This window comes from Leptinotarsa decemlineata, unplaced genomic scaffold (assembly GCF_025532065.1).
Source record: "Leptinotarsa decemlineata unplaced genomic scaffold, Ldec_3_MD MMD2_tig00026354_RagTag_RagTag, whole genome shotgun sequence".
Classification (NCBI taxonomy): Eukaryota; Metazoa; Arthropoda; class Insecta; order Coleoptera; family Chrysomelidae; genus Leptinotarsa; species Leptinotarsa decemlineata.
The window spans coordinates 13,270,668-13,283,369 of NW_027412702.1; the positions used below are offsets into that span (position 1 = coordinate 13,270,668).

At 33.5% G+C, this 12,702-nt stretch overlaps 2 protein-coding genes across 2 annotated transcripts in view; one reads left to right on the forward strand and one right to left on the reverse strand.

Annotated features, from left to right (window-relative positions):
* Positions 1-4,728, forward strand: part of uzip (beta-pore-forming protein unzipped) — a 69,189-nt gene extending 64,461 nt beyond the window's left edge. Inside the window, exon 5 of the mRNA XM_074184378.1 lies at positions 3,112-4,728. Coding sequence (XP_074040479.1) covers positions 3,112-3,634 — 523 coding nt within the window. The 3' untranslated portion in view covers positions 3,635-4,728. The remainder of the gene's footprint in view (positions 1-3,111) is intronic.
* Miga (Mitoguardin) overlaps positions 1-12,702 on the reverse strand; it is a 102,415-nt gene extending 89,713 nt beyond the window's left edge. The window contains exons 1-3 of the mRNA XM_074184377.1: positions 12,380-12,702; positions 12,147-12,330; positions 8,480-8,662 (exon numbers count right to left, since the gene is read on the reverse strand). Of these exons, the coding sequence (XP_074040478.1) occupies positions 8,480-8,662; positions 12,147-12,330; positions 12,380-12,475 (463 nt within the window). The 5' untranslated portion in view covers positions 12,476-12,702. The remainder of the gene's footprint in view (positions 1-8,479; positions 8,663-12,146; positions 12,331-12,379) is intronic.

Here is a 12,702-nt window from a genome sequence, read left to right on the forward strand (position 1 = left end):
AACGGTAGACTGCTAGACCTCATCTTAGCGTCTTTCACTTGTCACATTCGCAGAGATCCTTCTCCGCTTCTTAGAGAATCCCAACATCATCCTGCATTGGAGTTTGAGTTCGTGATTTCTGATAACTCGCGTGAAAATTTCGATTATGTACATGGACATACTAAATTCAATTTTCGTAAAGCAGATTATGTCAATATGTACAACAGATTCTTGGAATTTGACTGGAGTGTACTGGAAAATCTTAATGACCCCAACGAGGCATGCTCTAATTTGTATAACGTCATTAACGACACGTTTAGTACATTTGTCCCTACCTATCGTAAAACCGTAAGGAAATATCCGCCGTGGTTTTCGTCTGAAATAATTCGAAATATTAGAAAAAAGCACCTAGCTCGATCTAACTTTAACAAACATAGGATCTCAACCTATCACCGCCAGTTTGTCGAACTCAGAACACTCGTTAAACGCCAAATTGAGGTTGCCTACGCAGCGTTTATCCAAACGGTCGAGGACAATATAAAAAATGAACCACCTAAATTTTGGAGCTTCATATCTTCAAAAAATTCTAATTCTAGAATTCCCAACGTTACGTGTTATGAAGGTATTGAGTACGATAATCCTCAAGCAATTGTGGATGCCTTCTCTCTCTTTTTCTCAAGTGTCTATCTGTCACCTAATAACTCTCAAACTGAAGGCTGCCCTTACACTAAAATTAATAACACTAATATCAATATCTCTATTATAACCGAGGAAAATATTATAACGGCATCGAAAAAACTGAAGAACAAATTAACTTCTGGTTGCGACAATATTCCAAGCTTCATTGTGAAAGACTGTATTTATGTACTTGCCAAACCCTTATCTATCATATTCAACATGATGTTGAAGTCGGGCCAATACCCTGAAATTTGGAAAAAAACAAAAATATGTCCGGTATTCAAGAGTGGTGAGCGCAATGATATATCCAACTATAGAGCAATAGCCATAATCTGCAACTTCGCGAAACTATTTGAAATAATTTTATACGATACTATTTATAGGGAAGTCAGTGGTTGTTTATCGAACAAGCAATTTGGTTTTATGACCGGTAGGTCAACGGTATCTAATTTAGTATGTATAACTCAATTTATTTCAACAGCTTTGGACTCCCAAAGTCAAGTAGATGTAATTTTCACGGACCTTCAAAAAGCTTTCGACAGAATCGATCATCACATATTGCTGTCAAAGCTGGATGTGATGGGACTTTCTGATCCTCTTATAAAGCTAATGTCATCCTACTTGATTGCGCGAGATCTTTACGTTGAATATGGTGGTTACAGGTCAGTCGAATTTCAAGCAGCTTCTGGTGTGCCTCAAGGATCCAACCTGGGACCACTGTTGTTTTTAATATTCATTGACGATCTATCTCAGTTGTTGAAATGCAATCATCTTCTTTTTGCTGACGACCTTAAGATCTACAATCGTATAAATAATTTGAATGACTGCCATAACTTGCAGATTGGACTCGATTTGGCAACTGAATGGTGTTCTAAAAACCGTTTATCTGTCAACATTGCAAAATGCAAAGTTCTATCGTTCTCCAGAAAACAAACTATTTTACAATTTGATTACAACATAAATAATAATGTCCTTGAAAGATGCCTTTCTATAAAGGATTTGGGAGTTTTATTTGATCCTAAACTAAGTTTTATGGATCATATATCAAAGACAATCTCGTCGGCCCTCAAAACATTGGGATACTGTATAAGAAACTGGTCCAATTTTGCGAATACTAGTACACTCATTATCCTGTTTAATACGTTCGTAAGAAGCAAATTGGAGTATGCTGGCCTAATATGGTCTCCTTTTTACCAGTACGCCAAAATAATGATAGAATCTGTCCAGAGGAAATTCCTGAAATATCTATTCTTCAAGTGTAATGGCATATATCCTGAACGCGGAATTGAGTATAATGTTTTGCTTGAAACGTTTTCATTCGACTCTCTTGAACTACGAAGAGATCTGTCGGCAATTACATTCCTCTTTAAAGTCTTGCACAAAATTGATTGTCCAGACATTCTAGCTCAAATTTTCTTTAGAGTACCTCGTCTTCAGTCACGTAAAGAAATTACGTTTTACACTCCTACACCAAGAACCAATCTACTTATTGGATCACCAATATTCCATATGTGTGGTTTAGTGAATGGAATGAGCTTGCAGTGCGACATTCACCATGACTCACTAAATAGTATATTGGAATGTTATCGGAGGAATACGGTCTTACTCTGAGATCAGCAAGGGCTACGGGTTTGTCGTTCATAGTCAATATGCCGTATGTATGTGTATAAATTCCATTTATAAGTTTCTGCATTCTCTTGAATTTCATTTGTTATTAATTAATTTTATATTAGTACTAATTTTTATGCCTATGTAACATTTCATTATAGTATCTCTAAGAAATAGTTTTAATTGCATTGTTCTGTATTTCCTGTGATTGGGTGTTAACCTGTTGGAAATAAAGGTATTATTATTATTATTATTATTATTAGATATTCTTATACGTTATTGAAAAAAAAATTAGGGTTATTTTTTTTGCTCCGGGTATAATTTTTCACTTGACGGACGTTCCACTTCGTGTTAACAAGAGATGATAAGCTGACAAACGAAAAAAGTCAGGATTTTCTTGGCAGTGCTATTATTTCTAGAAGTGTAAGTATATTTGTCGAAATCGTCTGTGTGCAGTGAGAATGAAGCATCAATGACTGATAATTCATCTTTTGCCGATAGCTTTCACTATGCAGGATGCAACTGAGATTGATTCAAATTCAATATGAAATCACTCAAAAGCAAATGAAATGTCATTTGTCAAAACTAATAAACGTCGAGTTAATATCTAATAAAGAAGCCAGTTAGCAACAGCCAAATATAAAAACTTTGGGTTTCTAAAACTCAAAAAGGCAACTTCACCTATAACTTCACCTATAACTTCACCTATAACCATGATAATAAATAATTATAGAATTTTCCCAATAAATTTTATTCATTTAATCAAAATAAAATTAAAATTGAAAACTACTTGACATTCATGCTTATTGTTATATTATTTTTACTAATAATTTCTAAAATTTGCAGATACCTAGAAGCAGGAACAGCAGTCAACGTTACACTGATGGGCAACTACACCGAAATAGAGGTTCCTTACACAGCCACAGTAGTCTTATTCTACGCCGACAACGGAACAAGAGAGATAACAATCCGAGATACCAAAATCGAAAATAAAATGATGGATATTGTGACTGTATACGACCCGGCATACTTTATCCACAACAACACTTTGGTCCCCACCACGACAACTACGACTACCACGACTACGACCACCACCACCAAAACTACCACGCAAGAAGTAATTCCTATCGCTCCACCCCAGGTCGTGATCAAAGATAGGAAATCGGATGGCTCATCTTCGATCGAAGGGAAACACGAAAATGGAAGCATGCTATCAGACCAACAGACCTCGAAACATGACAACGCATCATCTCTGAAGAAGGGCGATCCCCAAACGAGAGAGAGCGTGGACGGGGGAGCAGCTTCTAGATCTGTTATGGGGATGGTGACGAGTCTGGTACTAGCAGTCATTGTGTGCAGAATTACGTAAACAGACTTTTTCACTTGAAGGAACAGCCTGCTTGAAGCTAGCGGTTGAAGTTAACGGTCGTCAAGGAGCAAGAAGTTAGCCCCAATATTCATGTTTTTGAATAATCACAATGTTTGTTTCGTTGCAAATCCAGACTTATTGCTATGTCGTTTCTGTGTAATATACTTGTTCTGTTATTATTCCATCCACAAACAAAAAAGTAATAAAAATATAAATATTTTTTTTCAAAATCATGTTTTCCAAAGTACAGATTAATATCGATTGGGGCTAACTTCGGAGCAAGTCCTATGGCAGCTTTCGACAAAAATCGTTTTCACTATCTACTGTTTTATGGTTCTTGTTCTGTTGCTATATTCATCCTATCTCTTTCGACTATTGTTTAATGATGTGTATATAACTGTGTAAATAAGCAAAGATTGGTGAAGAAAATGCTAGTTGAGAATTGGTGATAAAACTACGTCCAATTTGTAAAATTCCTATTCCATATGTATTTCACTATCAAATTCTTTACAAAATCAGAGATTTAATAACTTTTTCAATTTTTATTACTTCTTTAGATTCCTAGAAAGGAATATTGAACTTGGCCAAAGTTCATGAATTCATTGCACAATTTTTGAAAGGTTTGGTAGCAAAATTCATATAGAACTGGAAAGGTTTTCGTATAATTTTAGAGTGTAGTTTTGGGGTATGGTTGATTTATTAAAGTTACGTCTCTCTAAATGATACTTCTGAACTGATTAAACTCCTTTGAGGCGTAATGTATTCTTGCCGAGTATGGAACATAGAATACTAAAATCATTACTAGCAAAATGGAAATATATTTTGCAAGACAAATGGTAGTAACGTAGCGTGTGGTATATATTTTTGCTAAAAATGACGGTGTTATTTTTGTTCAAAATTAGAATGTATAAAATAAACTTTCTTGGCGCTAGCCCATCGACCTATCTAAAATAACGATCATGTTCAGTGTATTGTTCGAGGTTTAGAAATGTTCTCATTTTTCGTTTTCAAGTACAAAAAACTAATATTATGCAAATGTATTTTCTGAATTTTGCTTTGTTGTTTTCTAGAATATTTCGGTGTAGTGTTTTTTTTAAGAAACTGGCAGTTTGGCTCTAGATTGTAACTGAAAGAACTCACACAAAAACAAAATTCAGAAAATTACTATATGTAAAAGCTCGATGTAATTACTAACCAAAAAATTGTTCTCAGCATTGTATATATATAATAAAATGATTATTTTAAAATAATATTCAAAACTATTATAAGGTATTATTCAGGCCCAATGCGAAATATGATATTTCTTCAAGCTTTGCAATGTGGCTGTATCTTTCTATTCAATACATTATTTTTGTCCATTTAAATAAATATCCCAATACTGCTGTGAAACTTTCCAAAAACTAAAGCTAAGAGTATATATATATCAATTTTGATGTGTTCAAGAATTAATCAAAACTCAGCGAGTTATTCAGCTTATAATAGTGACAATATTTGTAAGGAGAAAAATCATGATTGCTGTTCTTTTTGTGATTGATATTGGACTGAAAACTCTTCTGTAAAGATTATTTGTTTTTAATTATTATTGTACATTCCTATGATATGTAGATATTCATTATAAAATATACTTAATGAAAACTCTGTATTTTCACTTTCAGAAAGGGTGAAGGTAAAGCTTAGCGGAAAATATTAAAATTTTCCTTGATTTCAAATATTGTATAAATTTGTTTGATTGCTAAAACATGGTACACATTTGAATTCACTCATAAACTCATCAGTTTAACTACCAGCAAAGGTAAATAAAGGCACATCTGTTGAAAGCAAGCACATGTTGATAATTACTTTTACGATCACTAAGAGCCCTGTAAACTAGATAATTAATTTAATCATTCACTTGTTAGTTGGTGAAAAATTTAAGTATTCAGATGCATAAAACTCTTATTCAGTTTCAGATAGGAAGTTTTTGTTAGAAAACATTATAGGTATGGCCTTTTTTAGTGTTAGAAGAAATGGCTCTTTATCCATTCGGTGGCAGAGGGTGATAACATCTCACACGAATTTACTGATAATTAAGGAAATGAAACATCTGGCCTCACTGACCACTGTCAATACTAAAAAGCAGCTGGAAAGGAAGCAACTTCAAATTGACCTCATCTAGCATTTTCCAAAGAATGTGAATTACTGATTACCTCAATTACTCATGAACTTATTATGATATTGAGGGGAAAATATTCGAATATAAGTGTATAAGTGTAAGTCACGACCCGTGTCGAGGTGTAAAAAATAACGGTAATATTCATTACTAATTACTACACCAGTAATATTCATTACTACACTAAAGGTTCCAAACAGTGCATCACAAGAGCATTGATGAAAAATTACACATAAAATTATATTTTTTTACATAATTTCATAAGAGAGAGGACATTGTTAGATCAAGATCTTCATATGATGTGGTGCTGCAGGTTTTCCTGCAGCTGAAAAAGCAAATGCGCCACTGGAATCAATGAAGTCGCCCCGGAGCGCCAATTAATTTTTATTGTTGTTTTTATTTTATTTTTATCATTGTTTTAATATATGCATATATTATTTCCTGAAGAAGTTATTCAATAATTTTCAATTCTATTTGCAAAAGTCGATAATTCAAAGTTGGTTTTAATGTACAATATCCTTGATGGTTGTAAAATGAAATTTTTATATTTTTCCTGTGCTGACTTCATCAATTCTTTATTTCTTGCACTGCACCAACCTATATTTAATTTATTTATTGATTATTGGAATCCCATTGACTTTCTGCTATGAATCTCATATTTAAGTTTTTTGAAAATATAAGGTTTAAGTGCCTAAGTGTCACGACAACCATGAGAACGACCCCAACTGCAGCACTTGAAGGTCCTACTTAGACTTCCACCATTGCACATCTACATACAAAGAGAAGCTCGACTGGTAACACACAGGCTAATGCAGGGGCAAACCCCAATCAGCCAGGCACACGGTGCAGAATACTTGAAACTGTACAAGGAACTGAAGGCAGATCCAATACAAAACGGCCCACCGGTAAAAGCGGAAGAAACTTGGCATACAGATGGCTCAAAGACCCAAGGAGTGGAATCCGGTATATACGGAGGCAGAGCAAAGACGAGAATCGCACTCAGCCTCGGACAGCTGTGTTCCAGGCAGAAGTAGCGGCCATCAAACACTGTATAGGGGAAATAAACAGGCAGAAGGTCTCCGACAGCCAGGCAGCAATTAAGGCGCTCAGCTCATTTCAAGTCTTCCCCAGACTGGTGGAAAGCTGTCTGAGCACACTCAAGGAGCTAAGTACCCAAAATAGGGTCACTCTAACTTGGGTACCCGGACATGAGGGTCACAAGGGCAATAGGAAGCCGCATCCAAGGCTATGATCGGCCCAGAACCCTTCTGTGGGGTAGCGAAAGCATGTATAAAAACATCCATATATTATGGATGCAAGCCGAATCGATAGATTGGTGGAATAAGCTCCCAGGAATGAGGCAGGCGAAAGAGTTCATAAAGAAACCATCGCCCAGATTCACGGAAGACCTGTTAAACCACAACTGTAGGGTTATAAGGGTAGTGGTTCACTACGTGTACTAACGGGGTATAGTCGACTCAGGAAACATATGACCAACATGGGTCTGACAGAAGAAACCCAATACAGGTTCTGTCAAGAAGAGAAAGAAACATCACTGCATGTGCTCTGTGAATGCGAAGTGATATCAAGGCTGAGACGCGCAAGATGAGGGAAAGAGAAACCAGAGGATACCAGCTATATGAAAGCGTCAGTGTCAAGGCTATGGAGTATCATCAAAAAGATCAAACTAGACAATGAGCTCTAACAGCCAAGGAGCATCACAATAGATATGAAAAGGTCGCAATGAATCAGGCCATTGGCATTGGCTAGCAAAAATCTAATCTAAATATAAGGTAGTTTCAACAAGATTTGTCATGAACAGTTGAACAAAAGTGATCGATTTTGGAAGTGCGTCTACATCTAATATATAAAAATGGATGTTTGTTGGTTGGTTGGTAAGTGATAAACGTCTACATCGCTCAACCGATCGTGATGAAACTTGACATGTATAAGTAATTTTTCATAGAGAAGGTTTTTAGGCTAATAATTTTTCTGTAATTCGCCACTAGATGGTGCTGTAGAACAATTTTCCCAAGTTCGTTGATTCTGATTCTGTCATAATATTGGAACAGCAGCGATACAGCAACTTAGTACTAGTACTTAATAAACTAATTGACCCATTAGCAATCAGATGAAAAATCCTTTTGTGGACATGTCTGCACTTCTCATCAGCATATATTTTTTGGACAATTTGTTTCATTTAATTATTATTAGTTTTCCTAGTATTATTCTTTTTTCTAGATTTTTTTGTAAATATGTTCAGCAAAGATTCCACAATTGAACTGAAAAATGTGCATCAAAAACAAAAGACAGAAGAAAAGACATCTGTCATCTTAATATAGAAGAAATGATATTTGATGTTTATAAGGCCACTAACTTTTCCAAGAAATATGGAAGGTTGTGAAAATAATTTCAATTCAGCCAGAGATTTTGACAAAAATTTTATAATAAAAATGTCTTACAAATGAACTGAAGTACCTATCTTATATAGGAAATTTTTTTGAAAATATATAAAGAATTACAGAAATAAAAGTGAAAAAATGTATATATCCATCATTACCTATTTAATTAGGTTTGGCAATATTTCAGATTCATACCACCAAGGTCTTTTTAATTTCGAGTATGTTGTGTTTCTATTAAGGATTTTTCGACCATCAAACACTCCAATAAAGCTTTTAAATATAAAAATCACTCACCCATAACTCCTAACTGCTGTGGAGTGAGATGAGTAGTTTCCAATCCTTCAGGTATAGGAAGCCCGCTACTCACAATGCTGCCAGAAGCTATCGAAGCTTTTCCACTAATAATTGAACCCTGTCTATTATATTTGTCACTGTAAGTAGCACTACGTCGGCCACTACTAGCTACACTTCCAACATCTAAAAAAAAACGAGATAACTATAATACATTATAACATAATTCCGTAGTTTAGAAACATCACATTTGGGGTTTTATTATTCACTACACTCCTAAGTTATTTAGTAGGAATTTTGGTAGGAATATTGTACTTGCCAATTCATTGCACAAAAAAGGTTATTTTATTGTGCAACTGCCAATTCAGTGTTTCGGCAATTGTGATTCCAATATCATAAACCATATTTGTGCTAATGAAATATTGAGTATAAAATTTATCAAGAGCACTTTTAATATTATAGGCAATGCAATTCTGAACTGCAATAATGTCTCTCTGCAAACTAGTTCATTCCCAGAGAAATTAAAATTAACAACATCAACACCTATACCAAAAATTACAAGCACAATAGAAGCGATAAATTTTAGTCCTGTTAATACATTGTTCGGACTGGAAAATATTTTAGAAATAGCAGTGTATAGACAAGTTAAAGAGTTTTTAGATCTCAATAAAATAATTATGTTGAATCCATCAGCTTTCAGGAAAAAACACTCATGTGTGATCATCATTGCAACCGACTATTTCCAAATGGAAAAAAATATGGATCAAGGAAAGTATATTGTGGCTATTTTTGTTGATTTCAAAAGGGCTTTCAAAACTATTGATGAAAGCATTTTGTTAAAAAAGTTGTAAATATTGGGTTTCTCTAGTAAAGTTCTAGGACGGATAAGGAGGTATTTGAGTAATAGATGGCAGCGAACCAAATTGGGTTAGTTTCTGAGGAAATAACAAAACAATCTGGAAAACCGCAGGGCAGTGTGTTGGGGCCTCTTTTATTCATTTTGTATTTGAATGACATAGGCTGAGTAATACAGAGTGGGAATTCATAAATCTTTATGCAGATGACTCACTAATTTCTGAAACTAATATCAATATAAATACAGCCATTACAAAAATGAAACATTGAAAATATTGGACACATTTTCGAAAATGAACAAACTGAAATTGAAAGTTCAAAAAACGAAGGCAATGATAATAGCTAATAAATATAAATATGATCAAATAAACATAATTGACATTGAAATAAAAATAGAAAATACTCAACTAAGAATTAAAACTGAATTTAAATACCTTGGATGCATTGTTGATAATAATCTGAATTTTCATAAGCATGTTCAGTACATCAAAAATAAAATATAAAAAGAATGTTTTTTTTTCAAGAATATCTAGTCATCTTTCCATAAACTCTTGAATAACTTACTATAATTGCATCATTCAAACACATTTTGATTATTGCAGCTCATTATTATACTTATTAATTTGGATGAAAAATCTCAATTGCAAAAAAAGCAAAAGGAAGTCAACCTGAGTATTTTAATGAATTTGTTGTCTTGAATCATAACATCCACAATAATTATTCCACTAGAAATAGAGTAGATTTCCATACAAATAGAACGAATCTGAAAATGGCCATGAATTCTCTGTTCTTCAAAGGTTTAGATTCCTATAGTAGACTTCCACAAATGATAAAAATGCAAGGACAGTGACAATGTTTGAACAAAACTAATTGAATACATCAGAAATCAACCCAATGTTGTTTATTAGGCATAAAGTATTAGTGATTAGTTTTATATTCATGTGAACTCTTCTTCTTCTTCCTGATTTTAAATAATTTACAGCTGTAATTCTTTTATATATACCTACATACTAATATAGTTGTGAATTTTATAGTTTTATAGTTATAAAGGTATTTTAAATCTTAAGCGAATGTACTTTGAATAAGTTAAATGTTTTGTTATCAGTGTATACCAGGGATTCCTATTTGAGAATAAACTAGTAATATTACTACTACCACTAGATTATAAATAGAAGTGGCCCCGGAGCTGACCCTTGTGGGATTTAGTATAAAATAGAGTAGATCATCGAATGTTATACTCAGAAAGGTTTGTTGAGTAACAGGATCAAATCATCTCAGAAAAATAACTGTTTTCTTGCCATTGTTTCGAATTTAATTAGATTCTTCTTCAGGGCTCCGAAAATACCAAGATAAACACAAAAAACATAAAATCCCATATGTGGAAAATTTATCAGAAAAACTTGGCCTGTAACTCAGTAACGAACAAATTAAAGTGGCCTTTTGAAATGAGAATATTGCTGGAAAGTATTCATTCTCTAAATAGAAAACAAAAACTCCACTAGATATACAATCTAATATACTTTACAAATTGAACTGTGGAAACTGTCCCTAATGCTTCTGAACACATAGGAGACTCTGAAAAATCCAATGTTTAGAACCCAATAGCCCTGGCTGTTCATGAAAGAAAACAAGGGCACATTTTTTATTCTGAACATCTGACGAGTCTAGATGTTCCACCATAATTATTTTTTGAGCGAAATAATTCAAATACGATGTTGTCAACACTAGAAGGCTTGCCAAGGCCTGAATACTGCCTATTTCAACTCCATCAGTAAAATACCAGTTTTTTTTCTTTTCCAATTCTTCCTTACAGCAATAAAAACAAGTACCACATTATCAAAATTATAGATGAAGCCATATTGTGTTGTGTTGGTTTTGAATATCTGTTTCCTACAGTGTTTTTTATTTCTCATTATATATCTAACACGTCTGATGATTTTTAAATTTAGTCATAGTTTCAACATGTAAAAACTCATTTTTGGTAATTTCATTATAATTTTATTATTACTTCTTTCAAATTTAAAAAACTTCAACAGTTATAAAGTCTTTGATAGGTATGTTTTATAAAATGTATTGTTACAGAGTCCTGAAAAATAATTTGATTAAATTTAAAACTTTGGCAAGATAACGGAGATAATTCAATCCTATTACCCAACAAACTTTTCTAAATGTATGTCATTTAGATCACTAGACTATTTACCTGTAAGTTATACTATTGATACTAATACACTGAAAACGATGTTTCAAGTGAGATTTGAAGGGTAATAGCACTCCTCTTACACCTTGTTAATTTTTGAGGTGCTGCTACATCAATATTTTTGAGATTATATTATGGTTTCCTTTTTCTGGGAATAATATCAGGACATATTCTTCATGAACCAAGAGCTTGGCCAATCAAAATTCCTGCAATTGCATAGTTTGCTTTCGAACAAATACTTTCATGTTTATTAATATGCATATACTTGAACTGAATGAAATTGTACACACAGGATATAACCCTTGATATTTTGAATTAGCTTATATTTATAAAATTTAGTCAACCAGGACAACTTTACTCCAAGCTAGCTATTTAATCATATTTCCCATAGATGGCATAACACAAACAAATGAAAATCTATAGATTAAATATACATATGATAGAACCAAAATACTAGAAATATATCCATAAGAAGATTTGTTTACCTTTTCTTCAATAAAGATATCTATGTTTCAAATCAAAATTTATAAAGTTTCATATCATGAACCATTTCAAAACGAACAAAGCTATATGGATTTAGTTCTTGTCACAGTGCCAATAATCTTCTTTCGAACTCACCTCCGTTGGGACTCCTTATACCCGAAGTTCTTGACCGTTTCATGCTTGAAGCACTTAAGACTGTCCGTCGAAATTGTGAGGAATCCCTCAGTTTGGAAGGATCTATGATTTTTTTTCTACGACGCAAATACCTAGAGAGGACCCCAAAAACAACAACAGTCGTTGTCACCGAGACTACAACTACCTGAAAATAGAGGGTAAAAATTCAAATAACCAATATCTCCAAAAATTACCTTTTGTGTAGTCGACAATGTAGGTTTTTGGGGTAAGAATTGTCTGACCGTTTGAACATATTCTTTCAGGTGTCCTAAATTGATTATTATAGACATTATTTGAAAACAATGTGAAATATAGTTCGGGTTATAGGTTAGAATCCAAATTTACACTATACTAATTCCAGCTCACGATTCTCACGAATGATACCAGCGTCGACAAATTCAGTGAAAGTTCCTTCAATAACTCAACTCTTTTTTCATAATGAAACTCAGATAAATTTAAATTGAAATAGCTGATACACAAACATGTTCATTTGAACTACGAGCAAACGAACTACTCT